Genomic DNA, 19,676 nt, shown 5'->3' on the forward strand with positions numbered 1-19,676 from the left:
AAAACAAAACAAACCCATCAGAGAGATAGCAAAAACATTAGGTGTGGCCAAATCAACTGTTTGGAACATGCTTAAAAAGAAAGAACGCACCGGTGAGCTCAGCAACACCAAAAGACCCGGAAGACCACGGAAAACAACTGTGGTGGATGACCAAAGAATTCTTTCCCTGGTGAAGAAAACACCCTTCACAACAGTTGGCCAGATCAAGAACACTCTCCAGGAGGTAGGTGTATGTGTGTATGTGTCAAAGTCAACAATCAAGAGAAGACTTCACCAGAGTGAATACAGAGGGTTCACCACAAGATGTAAACCATTGGTGAGCCTCAAAAACAGGAAGTCCAGATTAGAGTTTGCCAAACAACATCTAAAAAAGCCTTCACAGTTCTGGAACAACATCCTATGGACAGATGAGACCAAGATCAACTTGTACCAGAGTGATGGGAAGAGAAGAGTATGGAGAAGGAAAGGAACTGCTCATGATCCAAAGCATACCACCTCATCAGTGAAGCAAGGTGGTGGTAGTGTCATGGCGTGGGCATGAATAGCTGCCAATGGAACTGGTTCTCTTGTATTTATTGATGATGTGACTGCTGACAAAAGCAGCAGGATGAATTCTGAAGTGTTTCGGGCAATATTATCTGCCCATATTCAGCAAAATGCTTCAGAACTCATTGGACGGCGCTTCACAGTGCAGATGGACAATGACCCGAAGTATACTGCGAAAGCAACCAAAGAGTCTTTTAAGGGAAAGAAGTGGAATGTTATGCAATGGCCAAGTCAATCGCCTGACCTGAATCCGATTGAGCATGCATTTCACTTGCTGAAGACAAAACTGAAGGGAAAATGCCCCAAGAACAAGCAGGAACTGAAGACAGTTGCAGTAGAGGCCTGGCAGAGCATCACCAGGGATGAAACCCAAGGTCTGGTGATGTCTATGCGTTCCAGACTTCAGGCTGTAATTGACTGCAAAGGATTTGCAACCAAGTATTAAAAAGTGAAAGTTTGATGGATGATTATTAATCTGTCCCATTACTTTTGGTCCCTTAAAAAGTGGGAGGCACATATACAAACTGTTGTAATTCCTACACTGTTCACCTGATTTAAATGTAAATACCACCAAATTAAAGCTGAAAGTCTGCAGTTAAGGCACATCTTTTTTTTTTTTCATTTCAAATCCATTGTGGTGGTGTATAGAGCCAAAAAGTTTAGAATTGTGTCGATGTCCCAATATTTATGGACCTGACTATATGTCAGGCCCCCCCTCACACCTGTATATATGTCAGGCCCCCCTCACACCTGTATACATGTCAGCCCCCCCCCACCTGTATATATGTCAGCTCCCCCCTCACACCTATATACATGTCAGCTTCGCATATATACACATCTGTAAACACACAAGCCTCTGGCCCCTCCCTGTACACAAACAGCTCTGTTCCCTTTCCTTCACAGACCCTACTTGTAAAGGAGATCTTCCTACCTGCACATGCGGACATTCCTGTTTGTAAAGCACTCTGCTGACCCCTCCCTAACCAGCCGCCATGGTTTGCTTGCATTGCATAGAGAAGCATGGAGACTTAACAATGATGTCACTGAGTCTAAAATAAGTTAGCAGGTGGGGGGATCTTTGGAACTACTCTAATTTACAGTGGTTTCTGTAGCACCCCGCTCTTGGGACTGGAGAATAACGGATACAGAGTGGATTTCCTTTTTTTTTTTTTTTTTTTTTGTTTGTTTTTTTTTTTCTTCTTGGGCAAAATAATACAAAGCCTGCGAATCGGTCAGGGTGTTTTTTATAAATGTTCAAAACTGTCACAATGAATATTTCCTAAGAATAAAAAATGTCAAGTTTTTCCAAACCGATTGACCCTTCAAATATCTTTCCATGTCTGTCATTTTCTCTTCAGATGTGCCCGCTGATAAACCAGGGCTGCGATGTACTGGTCAGTAATTTGCAGCAGTATGCAGACTCAGGAGAGGCGTGCAATGTCCAGAGGTAATAATAGGAGGCTTGTGTTTGGCTGGTTAGGACGCTGTTTCAGCCCTGAGAAGAATGTATGTGTATCAGTAAAAGCTTGCAGGCCCCGGTTGTTTTCTGCACAGATTAAGATTAAGATGTAAGATTTATGTTAGAGGCTCATAGTGGGAGATTTTCAGTTTACAGAATGTGGTAGGTTAGGATTAGGGGTTAAGGGGTAAGGCTGGGTATTGGGATTAAAGTAAACTATTTCACAAGGGCTATACATGGCTGCCCTTGCTTATCTACTTCTGAAAATCATGGTAATTGATGGTGCAGGCTGCAACTTCTCTCAGTCATAAGTAATGCCAAAGGGTTGGCTTGAGGGGGTCCGCTGTATATTTAAAGGTGTCAGGCACATCAGACCACAGGTCCTCCTTGAGAAAACGATTATCACATAGCCCAAAATGTCTGTCTGTCGCCTCATTTTTTTCTGGCTGAATTATTATTATTATTATACAGGATTTTTATAGCGCCGACAGTTTACGCAGCGCTTTACAACTTGAGAGTAAGCAGTACAAATACAATACACTTTAATACAGTAGGAATCAGAGGGCCCTGCTCTAAATAAATAATTTACATTTTATTCTTGGTATGCTGCTTCTAGAATTTGTATGCAACACTGCTGTACTTTAATGCTACAGATTGTGCATATTGTACATCTATTTTTTGCTGTATACAGTGCATCCAGAAAGTATTCACAGCAATTACATTTTTTCCACATTTTATGTTACAGCCTTATTTCAAAATAGATTAAATTCATTATTTTCCTCAAAATTCTACAAACAATACCCAATAATGAAAAAGTGATAAAAGGTTGTTTGAAATCTTTGCTAATTTATTAAAAATAAAAAACGATCACATGTACATAAGTATTCACAGCCTTTGCTCAATACTTTGTTGAAGCACCTTTGGCACCAATTACAGCCTGAAGTATTTTTGAATATGATGCTACAATCTTGGCACACCTATTTTTGGGCCATTCTTTGCAGGAACTCTCAAGCTCCATCAGGTTGGATGAGGCTCATCGGTGCACAGCCATTTTCAGGTCTCTCCAGAGATGTTTAATCGGGTTAAAGTCTGGGCTCTGGCTGGGTCTCTCAAGGACAGAGTTGTCCCGTAGCCACTCCTTTGTTATCTTGGCTTTGTGCTTAGGGTCCTGGTCCTGTTGGAAGATGAACCTTCACTCCAGTCTAAGGTCCAGAGAGGTCTGGAGCAGGTTTTCATCAAGGATGTCACTGTACATTGCTGCGTTCATCTTTCCCTCGATCCTGACTAGTCTTCTAGTTCCTGCTGCTGAAAAACATCCCCACAGCATGATGCTGTCACCACCATGCTTCAATGTAGGGATGGTATTGGCCAGGTGATGAGCGGTGCCTGGTTTCCTCCAGACATGACGCTTGCCATTTAGGCCAAAGAGTTCAATCTTTGTTTCATCAGACCAGAGAATTTTGTTTCCCATGGTCTAAGAGTCCTTCAGGTGCCTCTGGAGGCCTCCAGGTGGGCTGTCATGTGCCTTTTACTGAGAAGTGGCTTTCGTCTGGCCACTCTGCCTTACAGGCCTGATTGGTGGAGTGCTGCAGAGATGGTTGTTCTTCTGGAATGTTTTCCTCTCTCCACAGAGAAATGCTGGAGCTCTGTCAGAGTGACCATTGTGTTCTTGGTCACCTCCTTGACTAAGGCCCTTCTCCCCCGATCGCTTAATTAGGCTGGGTGGCCCGCTCTAGGAAGGGTCCTGGTGATTTCAAACTTCTTCAATTCACAGATAATGGAGACCACTGTGCTTAGTGGGATCTTCAATGCTGCAGAAATGTTTCTGTACCCATCCCCAGATCTGTGCCACGATGCAATCCTGTTTCAGAGGTCTACAGACAATTCCTTGGACTTCGTGGCTTGGTTTGGGCTCTGACATGCACGGTTAACTGTGGGACCTTATATAGACAGGTGTGAGCCTTTCCAAATCATGTCCAATCAACTGAATTTACCACAGGTGGACTCCAATCAAGTTGTAGAAACATCTTAAGGATGATCAGTGTAAACAGAATGCACCTAAGCTCAATTTCGATTGTCATGGCAAAGACTGTGAATACTTACGTACATGAGATGTTTTTGTTTTTTATTTCTAATACATTCTCAAAGATTTCAAACTTCTTTCACGTTGTCATTATGTATTGTTTGTAGAATTTTGAGGAAAATGAATTTAATCTATTTTGAAATAAAACTGTAACATAACAAAAAAAAAGTGAAGCACTCTGAATACTTTCCGGATGCACTTTAAGTCATTGTATTCATACATAACATGCAGTATATGCTTATATCCTGTGTAAGATAGCTGAACAGTGTGTCTTAATACAGTGTTATTTGCATGATCTAGTTTGTGAGTGTGCTTACTTCATTATGCTTATAATACACATGGTTTGGGAAGATGGGATGACTCTCCTTTTTGATTTAATAGCACCTATGTATTGCATTATTTGTTTCTATGGGAAGGAGTGCAGGATACAATCTATAATTTGTTACTTTGATTGCCTAGATTCACTGCTTCCAGCAAACATACACAGAGTCTTCTGATCCCTCTTTGAGTACTACTTTTGGTTTAGTGATTCAAAGTATTGAGGCCAATGGGTCCACATGACATCCAGGCAACTAGCATCTTCAGGGAAGAGCTCAGATATAGCGCTGTTATTAATTTGCTATGCTGTAAATATGCCTGTGCCATATTAGGACTTTGTAGCATCAGAGTCCTGGATTTAGGTCCCACTAGGATCAGCCGTTTCAGTAAATCTTTGCAACTCCTCCAAACGAAATAAAATGTACTCGCTCACCTTTAAAAACTTTTTTTCTTTCTCTGTAGATGTTATGCCTGTTATACGATGGACATTGTTGCCAGTGTTGCATTCGGTACAAAAGTGAACTCGCAGAAGGATCCAGATCACCCGCTGGTGCAAAACAGCAAAAAGTTCCTGGACCTGTTCAGCCCCTTAAAGCCAATTGTCCTGCTGACATGTGAGTTATGAAGGGGAGGCTGAAAGGCAAATATCTTCCATCTTCTAGAGAGATCTGACCTCATTCAGGCCCTCCTACAGAGCTCTCTCTCTTTTTTCTCTCTCTCTCTCTCCCTTTCCCTCTCCCTCTCCCCCTCTCTCCTGCTTTGCACAGTTCTGCAGTAGAGAAATGTGAGGATCCTCCCACTGCCTGCTGATGTCACTGCACATTGAATACAATTTACAAAAAGCCTTCACTAATAATAAAAAAATAATATCACATCGTCCCTTTCTTCTTGTATGGGAGAACATGTGCAATTCCTTAATTACTTCCTGCCCAGCCAATGTACATAATAGCTAGGCAGGGCAAACGGCGTTCTGGGAGGATGAACCTGTACAACCTCCCAGAACGGAAGCTTATGTGTGGCCTTGGGGCAATGCAGTCTTGCAATATGTGAACGCTGTGTCCACAGCTGTCCTATACCATGTGATAGCTGTGGTCAATTAGAGCTATCACAGTAGTACTTAATAGTTGCATGAACTCAGCCAAAAAGCATCAAAATGTATGCTTTTATAGCCATCATGGCTGTAAAAGCAGTCACAGTGTTGAAGAAAAAAAAAGTCCTAATCTCACTATGGTGACACTGTACTGCTTTTGGTGACAGGAATATATATATATATATATATATATATATATATATATATATATATATATAGACACACACAATATCTCACAAAAGTCAGTGCACCCCTCACATTTTTGTAAATATTTTATTATATCTTTTCTTGCGACAACAGTGAAAAATTACACTTTGCTACAATGTAAAGTAGTGAGTGTACAGCTTGTATAACAGTGTAAATTTGCTGTCCCCTCAAAACAACTCAACACACAGCCATTAATGTCTAAACTGCTGGCAACAAAAGTGAGTACATCCCTGTGAAAATGTCCAAATTGGGCCCAATTAGCCATTTTCCCTCCCTGGTGTCATGTGACTCGTTAGTGTTACAAGGTCTCAGGCTGTGAATGAGGAGCAGGTGTGTTAAATTTGGTGTTATTGCTCTCAATCTCTCATACTGGTCATTGGAAGTTTAACATGGCACCTCATGGCAAAGAACTCTGAGGATCTGAAAAAAAAAATGCTGAAAAAAAAAAGCTGAATTTTATTCTGCTTACATTTTTCCTTCTCTGCTCCTCCCTATTATTGCAGATTGTGAGAAGCTCACAATGTTGGTAAATTCAGAGTAAGTCATTTTGGTACAGGAGAGGATCCTGTACATTAGTGCAGAAAGGCTGGAGTTCAGCTGTAAATATGTATAATTATCTAACTTGTTGAATAAATCTCACTCCATTTAGACTAACATTTCAGTTTTGAATTGGCATTTTAGATCTAACATCTAACATACTGTACAATGGGAATATGTGTTGTAATAAGGGGGCATCTAATGCAATAACCTTGAGAATAAGTCAGAACATTTGCAGATGTTTTATTTTAGTGTCATATTTTATATTATTTTATTTTATAGATGCCACATATTAAAGAAGATTTTTTTGTGCCCCTTAGAGTTCCCCCTAACATAAAATGTGCCCATCAGAGTGCCCCTTAACATAAAATGTGCCCATCAGCGTGTCCCTTAACATAAAGTGTGCCCATCAGTATGCCCCTGTAAATTTCTGTGAAGTAAACTTACACCGTACCATGAGGGCAGGCAGGGAGTGGTAGCCGGCAGAGGTAGCAAGTTACAGGGGATGGGAGCTGCGCTGAGAACCTTGCCGAAGAGGATGGGCACACACGTGATATCAACCATGCCTTGCGGGCAGGCAGGGAGTGACAGCTGGGAGAGATAGCGAGGTGGTGGCAGGCGCACACACGACATCATTGGTTGCTGGGATGCCGGCGGTCCCATCAACCAAGGACTTCTGAGCGGTGGGGATCTGAAACGTTAGACTGGCAGGCTGATGATCCAGACAGGAGCGTCAATCAGCCCGTGTTCCGACTGCGGTCCGCAATTTAATGACGACTGTTCTTATGGACTTTAAAAAGTTAATTTCAATCTTTTTAACCGCTTCCGGACCAGCCGCCGCAGTTATACTGCGGCAGGTTGGCTCCCCTGTGCAAAACCATGTAGCTGTACGTTGGCTCGTGGGGTCAGGATAGCAGGCACGTGCCCGCTGCACAGCGGGGGTGCCGATGCTTGTGGCCGATGGCCGCGATGACCGCCGGCCACGAGCAATCGTGTGCAGGAGGCACAGAACAGGGACGAGTGTGTGTAAACACACACTTCCGTGTTCTGTTCTGACAGGAGTGACAGATCGTGTATTCCTTTTAGCTAGGAACCACGATCCATAACTTTCTCTAGTTAGTCCCCTCCCCCTTCAGTTAGAATCACCTAGCAGGGAACACAGTTAACCCCTTCATCGCCCCCTAGTGTTAACCCCTTCACTACCAGTGACATTTTTACAGTAATCAATGCATTTTTAATCGCACTGATCACTGTATTAATGCCAATGGTTCCAAAAATGTGTCAAAATTGTCCGATCTGTCGGCCATAATGTCGCAGTCACGATAAAACTCGCAGATCGCCGCCATTACTAGTAAACAAAAAAATAATAAAAATGCTATAAATCTATCCCCTATTTTGTAGATGCTATAACTTTTGCGCAAACCAATCAATATACACTTATTGAGATGTTGTTTTGTTTTTTTTTACCAAAAATATGTAGTAGAATACATATCGGCCTAAACTGAGAAAAAATTTGCTTTTTTTAAAAAAAAAAAAAAAAAAAGGGGAAATTTATTATAGCTAAAAGTACAAAATATTGTGTTTGTTTTTTTTTTCAAAATTGTTGCTCATTTTTGTTTATAGCGCAAAAAATAAAAACCGCAGAGGCGATCAAATACCACCAAAAGAAAGCTCTATTTGTGGGAGAAAAAGGACGTCAATTTTGTTTGGGTACAACTTCACACGTCCGCGCAATTGTCAGTTAAAGCGACGCAGTGCCGAATCGCAAAAAACGCTCTTGTCGGGAAGGGGGTAAATTCTTCCGGGGCTGAAGTGGTTAAATATGCAGCTTGTTTAGGCACTTCCTGTTATAGGGTTACAAGGTTCTGTCCCCCAAATGTGCCTATGTGTTGCCATCCTGGCACACAGATTTCTGATGTCTGTTTCAACACACACAGACATGGGCCACTGTTGTCACCATCAGAAAACCCATCCTTAGAAATGCTATGCAGCCATTGGTGGAGTGCACATAAACATGAAGTGGTTGCAAAAAGGCTGCAGGAGAAATATATGTAAACAAGATGTTATTAAAAAACATGGCAATAGTTTATAATACACAGTGCACAGAGCAAACTAAACTTCACTCAGTTCGGGTTTACTTCTCTATTTAAATATCTTGGGTATGTATTTGAGAATCTAAATGAGTAAACACACATTATTAAGTCCAATCTTCTCTGTAATAAGTTTTCATTTCTTTTCTGGCTTCTCCAGTGGCATTCCCCTTCATAATGGTCCCTATCATCCGTTGCCTTCCCAACAAGAACCGTGACCAGATAAACCGCTTCTTCCGCAAGACCATCAGGGAGATGATCGCACTTCGAGACCAGCAGCCAGCTAACGAGGTACCTGGCATCTCATTACTCATTGCAGTCTGCTTTGTGATGCACCACACCGCTCATGAATGATAATTGGCTTCATTACAGGGATTAATGAGCTGAAATCTGTTTTCTTTTCACCTTGTAGTATGGGAACTAGAAATGGGGCGCTATCATCTGAGAGCATTTGAGTCTAGTCTTAAGCTGCGTATACACGCTTTGGTTTTATTTCGCTCAGCTGGTGGGTTGAATTAAAAAAAAATAATAATTAAAAAAAAATAAAAATGAATGAATTCCTCCTGTCACACAAGCCAGGTGGGTAGAGGAATCCTTCCCACTGTGCCTTTTTATATTCTGACAGCGGGGACAACTCGGCTGTCAGAAAATACTGATCAGTGCTGCAGCCTATTGGAAATGAAACTGAAAGTTTTCAAAAAGTACTGTTCAACAGAAGTCAATCTATCAATCAACTTCTATTGAACAAGAAGGGTCACATACAGATTGAAATTTGGCCGGTACTTGCTGAACCAGCTGAATTTCCATCTGTGTGTACCCAGCTTTAGCCTGAGCTAAAACAAAGAAGGAGGAAATAGGCTTATTTATTGAGAGCCAACACTCTCATTTTCTGATGCAGAGAAATAATCCGGGAAGACAAATATTTTCTATATTAATTCATCCGTGTGTGTGTGTGTGTGTGTAATATATATACTGATATACATATACACTCACCAGCCACTTTATTAGGTACACCTGTTCAATTGCTTGGTAATGCAAATTGCTAAACACCCAATTACATGGCATTTAGGCATCAAGACTTAGTGAAGACGACTTGCTGAAGTTCAAAGAGATCATCAAAATGGGGAAGAAAGGAATTTAAAGTACTTTGAATATGGCATGGTTGTTGGTGCCAGACTGACTGGTCTGAGTATTTCAAAAACTGCTGATCTACTGAGATTTTCACACACAACCACCTCTAGGGTTTACAGAGAATGGTGAGAAAAAGAGAAAATATCCAGTGAGCCACAGTTGTGTGGTTGAAAATGCCTTGTTGATGTCAGAGGAGAATGGGCAGATTGGTTGAAGATGATATAAAGGCAACAGTAACTCAAATGACCACTCATTACAACCAAGGTATGCAGAATACCATCTCTGAATGCACAACACATTGAATCTTGAAGCAGATGGGCTACAGCAGCAGAAGAGGGACACACTGGATGCCAATCCTGTCAGCTAAGAACAGGAAATTGAAGCTACAGTTCACACAGGCTCACCATAAATGGACAACAGAAGACTGGAAAAATGTTGCCTGGTCGGATGAGTCTCGATTTCAGCTGCGACATTCAGATGGTAGGGTCAGAATTTGGCGTAAACAACAAGAAACCATGGATCCATCCTGCCTTTTATCACTGGTTCAGGCTGGTGGTGGTGTAATGGTGTGGGGGGATATTTTCTTCGCACACTTTGGACCCCTTAGTACCAACTGAGCATCGTTTAAATACCACGGCCTACCTGAGTATTGTTGCTGACCATGTCCATCCCTTTATGACTACAGAGCACCTTTGGGATGTGGTGGAACAGGAGATTCACATCATGGATGTGCAGCCGACAAATCTGCAGGAACTGTGTGATTCTATCATGTCAATATGGACCAAAATCTCTGAGGAATGTTTCCAACACCTTGTTGAATATATGCCACGAAGAATGAAGGCAGTTCTGAGAGCAAAAGGGGATCCAACCCAATACTAGCAAGGTTTACCTAATAAAGGGGCTGGTGTGTGTCTGTCTGTGTGTGTGTGTGTGTGTGTGTGTGTGTGTGTGTGTGTGTGTGTGTGTGTGTGTGTGTGTGTGTGTGTGTGTGTGTGTATATATATATATATATATATATATATATATATATATATATATATATATATATATATATATATATATAGACACACACATACTCACCGGCCCATAATATTACTAACTGGTACAGTGAATAACGTTAATTATCCCGTTACAATTATATCTGAAAGTGGGTGAGATATATTAGGCAGTACATGAACATATTTTCCCAGAAATTGTTGTGTTGAAAACAGAAAATGGGCAAGCATAAGGAGTTGAGTGTCTTTGACAAAGGACAAATTGTAATGGCTAGACAACTGGGTCAGAGCATCTCTAAAACTGCAGCAGTGGTCAGAAGCTACCAAAAGTGGTCCAAGGACGGAAAACTGGTGAACTGGGGACAGGGTCATGGGTGCACAAGGCTCACCGATGCACATGGGAAGCAAAGGCTGGCCTGTGTAGACCAATCCAGTAGAAAAGCTACTGTAGCTGAAACTGCTAAAAAAGTGTCAGAACACACAGTTAGAAAGGTGACAGGTGTTGATAAAGGTGTCCGAACACAGAGTGCATTGCAGTTTTGTTGTGTATGTGGGTGTGTAGACCGGTCAGGGTACCTGTGCTGACCCATGTCCACAGCCAACAGTGCCTACAATGAATGCCTGAACATCAGAACTGGACCACGGAGCAATGGAAAAAGGTGGCCTAGTCAGATGAATCGCGTTTTCCTTTACATCATGTGGATGGTGCTGGGTGTGTGTGTGCGTCATTTACCTAGGGAAGAGATGGCACCAGGATGCAGTATGGAAAGAAGGCACACCAGCAGAGGCATGTGAGGTGTGATGCTTTGGACAGTGTTCTGCTGGGAAATCTTGGGTCCAGCCATTCATGTAGATGTAACTTTGGAGTCCATGCCTTGATGGGTCAGGGCTGTTTTGCCTGCAAATAGGGGGGCCTATGCAATAATAGGCGGGTGGTCATAATATTATGGCTGGTGTGTGTATGTATATGTGTGTGTGTATATATATATATATATATATATATATATATATATATATATATATATATATATATAAATAATTAGTACCATATTTTCTGGTGTATAAGACGACCCCCTAATTTTACTTTTTTTTTTTTTTAATACAATTTTTGCCTATACTCGCCGTGTAAGATGACCCCCCCTTCCGAGGCTTCATATTTCCTTCTTCTTGTTGGAGCTGGAGCCATACTGCACTGTGCCAATCACGGCGAGCGATGTATTCTATTAATGAATACAAAGCTTGCTTGGATTGGCAGAGGCTGTAACATCATCTGACTGTCAAAGCCAATCCGAGCAGGCTACTGTATGTAGCCTGCTCGGATTGGAGAGGTTGTTACTCCAATGCGAGTAGGCTCTGTATTCATTAATAGAATATATCGCTCACCGGGATTGGCTCAGCGGTATACACTGTATGTAGCCGAAGCTGCATACAGTATTACTGCACATCCAGCGGGCATCCAACAGGCTGACATCCAGCAGGCGGCATTTTCTACCGGGCGTATAAGACGACCCCTGCTTTTTGGCCATTTTTTTTTAAGTGTAAAAGGTCGTATTATACGCCGGAAAATACGGTATATTTTTTTTCTTTATCCAGGGTCACGTGACAACTTGGTCTCCTCTCTGGCTGTCTGAGGGTAGAGACCACAGAAGCTGCTAATCTGACTGCAGGGACAGCATCCTAAAGTCAGAAGAAATGACACAAGCTGACCACAGAAGGACTGATGTGCTTCCATGCCTAGCATGCACAACTAACAATGAGGAAAGGTTTCTCTGCCAAGGGAAATAGCAGGATTCCCAGATATTTTATGACTTTCCTAGATCTCATACACAGTACAGAGATTACTTTTAATTTACAGAGGGACAAAGCGAAGGTTTTTTTTTTTTTAGGCTCACATACACTTAAAATTTACATTTTCTGATTTTAAATACTATAATTTCCTGCATGTTAAAGATATTGAGGTACGAGACCCAATCCCTTTAAACAGACCATAACAAGTTAATTTCAAAGCATCTCATTCCACCAAAAGGTTTTACTAGTGCTCATTTTTTGAGGCATTCATAACATGTATCCAAGTCCGTGTATTTTGGGGGTGCATGGTAGGACCCGAGCAGCTACTGACCGCCAAAGTTTACCATCCATTTATAGCAAGCCTTACTATATTTTTGCACTTTATTGAATGCTTTATTTTGTCTTGCTTCTTCTTGCCCTGATGAATGGTTTAGTGTTTCACACTACCTGCATGTAATATTATAGCATTAAACTGGCGACTGTGTTCCCATCTGCCTAGAGACGCCGTGATTTCCTGCAGCTCATGCTGGATGCCCGGGATGCGGCGGCACTCATTTCTGTAGATCACTTTGACATTGTGAACCAAGCTGACCTGTCAGCTCCACACAGGGGGATTGAGGAGACTACAAAGAAATCAACGAAAAGGCTGGATGAGGATGAGATCCTGGGCCAAGCCTTCATCTTCCTAATCGCTGGATACGAGACTACCTGCAGCCTTCTGTCCTTTACCACCTACCTACTGGCCACCCACCCACAGTGCCAGGAGAAGCTGCTTAAAGAGGTGGACGAGTTTTCTGAATTGCATGTAAGTAGCGAAGAGGTGAACCCTGTCTTTCAACACTTCTCTTATAAATCTGTATTGAATTGTATTGTAACTGTACTGTTTGCCCCCATGTTGTAAAGCGCTGCGCAAACTGTTGGCGCTATATAAACCCTGTATAATAATAATAATTTACAGTGCATCTGGAAAGTATTCACAGCACTTCACTTTTTCCACATTTTGTTTTGTTACAGCCTTATTTCAAAATGGATTAAGTTCATTATTTTACTCAAAATTCTACAAACAATACCCCATAATGAATCTTTGCAAATTTATTAAAAATAACAAAAAGGAAAAAATCCCATGTACATAAGTATTCACAGCCTTTGCCATGACACTCAAAATTGAGCTCAGGTGCATCCTGTTTCCACTAATCATCCTTGAGATGTTTCTACAACTTGACTGGAGTCCACCTGTGGTAAATTCAGTTGATTGGACATGATTTGCAAAGGCACACTTGTCTATATAAGGTTCCACAGTTAACAGTGCATGTCAGAGCACAAACCAATTTAATCAGAGTAAATTATAGACTTTTTAGGCACCAATATATTAAAAATATCTTTTTTTATTAGTAACAAATTATCAAAATACATTTAAAAACATATAAAGTACAGACTTATAAAAGTGGTAAACGGCACATCAAACTCTATCTGCTGGGCCTGGGTCAGTGTGTGTATATGTTAATTAATCTGCATTTGCCCAACTACCCATAATGTATACCTAAACAAAAAAGGTGAAAAACAAGGTGAAAAATTAAACAAAGTCAATGCTGCTATCTTCTGACAAAATTAAATACCAGTACTTAATTCAGACAAAATATATAAACGCAAAGAAGATTGCGCAAACTGATGCGATACAATATGTGAAAAGGGTGCAACACATTGATAAATAAATTAATCTCTGATATGAAAAAATATATATTACAACGCATTAATAATTAAAGTGAATAACTTAATCTCTAATCAATAAATTAAGGTCAAAAATGGATAAAAATCCAAAATAAAAAAGTATTCACACAAATATTTATATTATTATTGTGTCAAAGAAGTGTCCAAACTGCAGCAAAATAACGAAGTGCAAAAAACAAGGAAGCTTTTGATGCCGCCCCTCACACTCTGCAGGATGATCCTGTATTTCAAATCTGGAAAGTGAATATACACTCTAATGTGTGTATGACAACTGGGAAGTTCCCTTGGTAGAATGAGAGCAAAAAAACTTTTTTAAAGATACAAGCTTGACATGTTTCGCGAATAACGCTTCTTCAGGAGCTTATCAATGTTTTTTGCTAAACAGATAGAGAGAACAATAGTAAATATACAAGCAAAACAAGAAAAAAGGGTTGTTAAACATAATACATACATTTTGTTAATAGGAGAAAAAAATATATTCAAAATCACCAAGCCAAGAACAGGTATGCAGTCATAGGGCGTGGAAAGATGTGGGGATACACCCAGTATCCAAAGGTAAAATGGTTCACCCGATACCTTATAAACAGGTGGTGCATAGATAGAATGCAATAGAGAATACAGACACCAACATCACACCCATAATCAGGAGTGTATCCTATGTGTGACATAAGCAAACTTACCAAAAAGTAAGGATGTGTATATACAGCGGCCATGCACTCCTGTTTAAACCCAATATCAAGAAAAATAATAACCCTACTGTGAGATTCATTACCAAGTTTTCAGGTCAGCAACAATCACTTAGAAACATTCTATCAGACCATTGGCATTAGCTATATGATGACCCTACGCTTAGGAAATACATCTGTGGATACTCAGAGATCACCTTCAGATGTGCCGCCTCACTCCAGGATAGGCTTACATGTAGTCATTGCGCTCCTGCCCCGGGAGGGGGGACACGCACCAGAGGGATCTTTAATTGTGGTAATTGCACCTTTTGGCCGTGGATTGCCACTGGCTCCCATTTTGTACTTCCAAACCGAGAGGTTTTTCACCCCAAACTTATGGCAGACTGTAACACCCAAGGGGTGATATATCTGATGCTGTGCAAATGCGGGGCCTTTTATGTGGGAAAGACTATTCGCCAATTAAAGCAGAGGCTCAATGACCACATATAATATTCAGCCAATGGCAAAATGTTCACCCCTGTGAGCAGACATCTTGACCTATACTATTTATACCTATACTGTTTATCACATTCCTGGTCCTTAAGGTTGTTCTCCAGGATCCCAGCGGTGGAGACTGGGACAGACAAATATTACAAAAAGAAGACCCTATGGATAGAGCGTTTGAATGCTACCTACCCACCGGGCATAAACGAGGTGCAATCATATAAGCCCTTTCTATTAAACATATGCACCTGCCTGGATTTAGATACATACTCTTTCAATTTACCTTCTTTAAGGTTATCTCCGTTTGTTGGTATATTACATATATTTGAAGCCATTTTATGCCTAGGTTTTACCTGTGGGTATATGTATATGTTTATATGTGTGTGCATATTTCCATAAATGTACTCTCTCTCCTGTTATAATTATTGATGCTTTGAATTATTGCCTATATTTGGTCACATACATGCGCTTCGTTTATAACTGTCTGTTATATTCATTTTAAATCTGTATATATGGTTTTTGTTACCTGCAATGAGATTCCAAGCCAGGACGAGTGTATGCAGGGTTTTGTAGGATAATGTGCGGCCACTAAGCCGCGGCTTGTGTGTGAGCCATGACTGCTATGGCTTACTATGTATGATGATACACAACCAGAGGGCGCTCTCCTCTGCCTGTGCATCCTGCTGGAACGCTCTGTCCTTCTCCCCCACTCTATGGGTCGGCTTCAATCTGTTATCTGCACATGTGCGCAGGAGTTCTGAGGACATGCGCGGCTCCAATTGGCCGAGTCTGGTGACGGCGACGCAGCTGGGCGTGGCCATTCAGACTGGGATACACATATAAAGGCTCATGTGTGAGCCTGATTTCCTGACAGACACCTCCATCAGCAGATCTTATCATCTGGCCGTGAGCTTTCTGTCATACGATCAGGGTAGGTACATATACTGAGTAGCTGTCTCACTATCTTACTATACTAAATGCTGCCAACTTACTGTGTATGTGCAGTCACAAACAGTATCAATACTCCTATGATTTTTCTTTTTAGATTGCTTGCTCTGAGAGATGTGTACTTAATCACATTCAGGACATCTATGGGGAACTTAAAGTGGAAGTCCATGCTAAAACTAAAATCTATAGCCACCAACATTCTAACACTAACCTATCTAGCCCTGTAAAGAAATAATCAGTATACATACCTTTTCTGCAGGAGATCCGACCCGATTTCCAGCGGCGGAAGCTCTGATCCCACGCTGAGCTGTCAGCTAGAGCTTTGCTGTGTAGGCAGGTGCAGAGGGCACGTCCGACAAAGGAACCCCCATAGTAACTCTATGGGTGACGTCACTTCCCATTCATTTCACAGTGTTGTCGCCCTATGGCTGCATGCCTGCTCCTGGCTTGGTAATTTTGAATATAATTTTTTCTCCTATTAACAAAATGTACGTATTATGTTTGACAACCCTTTTTTTCTTGTTTTGTTTGTATATTTACTATTGTTTTAGAATGTTATAATATAATGTTTCTGTTCAGTGAAAAACATTGATAAGCGCCTGAAGAAGCGTTATTCGCGAAACATGTCGAGCTTGTATCTTTAAAAATGTTTTTTTGCTCCCACTCTACCAAGGGAACTTCCCAGTGGTCATACATGCACTGACCCAGGCCCAGCAGATGGAGTTGGATGTGCTGTTTATAAGTCTGTACTTTATATGTTTTTAAATACATTTTGTTAATTGGTTACTAATAAAAATGTTTTTTTAATATATTGGTGCATAAAAAGTCCATGATTTTCTCTGATTAAATTGCATTTCTGTATAGGACATGGCACTTTTTATCACTTCTTATATACCCACAGTACCATCCTGCAGTCCTGTATCTGTTTCCAAAATTACCTAGAGCACAAACCAAGCCATGAAGTCCAAGGAATTGTCCATAGACCGGATTGCATAGAGGCACAGATCTGGGGAAGGGTACAAAAAGATTTCTGCAGCATTGAAGGTCCTAATGAGCACAGTGGCCTCCATCATCCGTAAATGGAAAAAGTTTGGAGCCACCAGCACTCTGCTTAGAGCGGGCCGCCCGGCCAAACTGAGCAATCGGGGGAGAAGGGCCTTAGTCAGGGAGGTGACCAAAAACCTGATGGTCACTCTGACAGAGCTCCAGCGTTTCTCTGTGGAGAGGGGAGAACCTTCCAGAAGAACAACCATCTCTGCAGCACTCCACGAATCAGGCCCTTATGGTAGAGTGGCCAGACAGAAGCCACTCCTCAGTAAAAGGAACAAGACAGCCCACCTGGAGTTTGCCAAAAGGCACCTGAAGGACTCTCAGACCATGAGAAACAAAATTCTCTGGTCTGATCAAACAAAGATTGAACTGTTTGGCCTGATAGGCAGGCATCATGTCTGGAGGAAACCAGGCACCACTCATCATCCGGCCAATACCATCCCTACAGTGAAGCATGGTGGTGGCAGCATCATGCTGTGAGGATGTTTTTCAGCGGCAGGAACTGGGACACTAGTCAGGGTCGAGGGAAAGATGAATGCAGCAATGTACAGAGACATCCTTGATGAAAACCTGCTCCAGAGCACTCTGGACTTCAGACTGGGGCAAAGGTGCATTTTCCATGAGGACAACGACCCTAAGCACACAGCCAAGATAACAAAGGAGTGCACAATATGCTGTTGCGACTAAGCTTAAATCCAGGAATAAAAAATGCATACATGTGAATAAAATAAATAAATGATTATGGTGCTAATACATGTGTTAAAATTGCCAAAATAAATCTTCAAATTGGTGATGTGACGGTGAATATAAATAAAATAATAATAACACTTTGAGTACAATGTCCAGGCAGAGATAAATAGTGGGGGAAAGTAAAAATAATTAAACAGTTCCTTCCCTCAATCCAGATTGATTTACTCACTGGGTTAGATCGTTTGTATCAGGATATTTAGTTTTTCTTGCATCCCACTTCAGCCATAATACTGCTGGTGATTCGGCTCTCAGGATAAAGGTTTTATGCATAGCAAGCAAAGAAAAAATAGATCATTGTGCAGTGAACTTATTAGATAGTACATAAGAAAAACAGGGACAAGAGATACACTCACAAACTCCCGGTCTATTAGAAGCATTCAAATGTGCAGATTGCAGTCAGCCGCTGTGGACGAGGTTTCCCATAGAGAAACAGCTGCTGTTAACCTTCAGGTGTATTGCAGCACTGAACGTCCTAAGCTCCTCCCATGCGTTACATCACTGACACGTGACTTTTTCAAGGATCCTTGAAAAAGTCACGTGTCAGTGATGTAACGCGTGGGAGGAGCTTAGGACGTTCAGTGCTGCAATACACCTGAAGGTTAACAGCAGCTGTTTCTCTATGGGAAACCTCGTCCACAGCGGCTGACTGCAATCTGCACATTTGGATGCTTCTAATAGACCGGGAGTTTGTGAGTGTATCTCTTGTCCCTGTTTTGCTTATGTACTATCTAATAAGTTCACTGCACAATGATCTATTTTTTCTTTGCTTGCTTTGCATAAAACCTTTATCCTGAGAGCCGAATCACCAGCAGTATTATGGCTTAAGTGGGATGCAAGAAAAACTAAATATCCTGATACAAACGATCTAACCCAGTGAGTAAATCAATCTGGATTGAGGGAAGGAACTGTTTAATTATTTTTACTTTCCCCCACTATTTATCTCTGCCTGGACATTGTACTCAGAGTGTTATTATTTTTTTATTTATATTCACCGTCACATCACCAATTTGAAGATTTATTTTGGCAATTTTAACACATGTATTAGCACCATAATTATTTATTTATTTTATTCACATGTATGCATTTTTTATTCCTGGATTTAAGCTTAGTCGCAGCAGCATATTGTGCACTATTTATTTAAAGCGCATCAATTTTATATTTAGTACTATTTGGTTATCTGATCACCCTATATTGATAGCAGCTTTAATTTACTGATTTTTTCATAGCACTAACTATATTGGTATATATATATTTTTAAGCACAATTTATTTATATCACACATATCTATCCACATCAGCGCTTGGTTTTTATTCATTTTTTTAACAAAGGAGTGGCTATGGGACAACTCTGTGAATGCCCTTGAGAGGCCCAGCCAGAGCCCAGACTTGAACCCAATTGAACATCTCTGGAGAGATCTGAAAATGACTGTGCACCGATGCTCCCCATCCAACCTGTTGAAGTTTGAGAGGTCCCGCAAAGAAGAATAGGAGAAACTGGCCAAAAATAGGTGTGCCAAGCTTGTAGCATCATACTCCAAAAGGCTTGAGGCTGTAATTGGTGCCAAAGGTGCTTCAACAAAGTATTCAGCAAAGGCTGTGAATATTTATATACGTGATTTTTTTTTTTTTTTTTTCGTTTTTTATTTTTAACAAATTTCAAACAAACTTCATTCACGTTGTCATTATGGGGTATTGTTTGTAGAATTTTGAGGAAAATAATGAATTTAATCTATTTTGGAATAAAGCTGTAACATAACAAAATGTGGAAAAAGTGAAGCGCTGTGAATA

General features: G+C 41.0%; 1 protein-coding gene across 5 annotated transcripts in view; it reads left to right on the forward strand.

The window, feature by feature from the left end:
• Window positions 1-19,676, forward strand: part of TBXAS1 (thromboxane A synthase 1) — a 198,645-nt gene that overhangs the window by 151,904 nt on the left and 27,065 nt on the right. For all 5 annotated transcript variants that reach the window (XM_073621485.1, XM_073621486.1, XM_073621487.1 and 2 more), the window contains exons 7-10: window positions 1,905-1,993; window positions 4,869-5,020; window positions 8,491-8,621; window positions 12,744-13,049. In XM_073621485.1, coding sequence (XP_073477586.1) covers window positions 1,905-1,993; window positions 4,869-5,020; window positions 8,491-8,621; window positions 12,744-13,049 — 678 coding nt within the window. The remainder of the gene's footprint in view (window positions 1-1,904; window positions 1,994-4,868; window positions 5,021-8,490; window positions 8,622-12,743; window positions 13,050-19,676) is intronic.

Source organism: Aquarana catesbeiana, linkage group LG03 (genome assembly GCF_042186555.1).
Source record: "Aquarana catesbeiana isolate 2022-GZ linkage group LG03, ASM4218655v1, whole genome shotgun sequence".
In the NCBI taxonomy this organism is placed as follows: domain Eukaryota; kingdom Metazoa; phylum Chordata; class Amphibia; order Anura; family Ranidae; genus Aquarana; species Aquarana catesbeiana.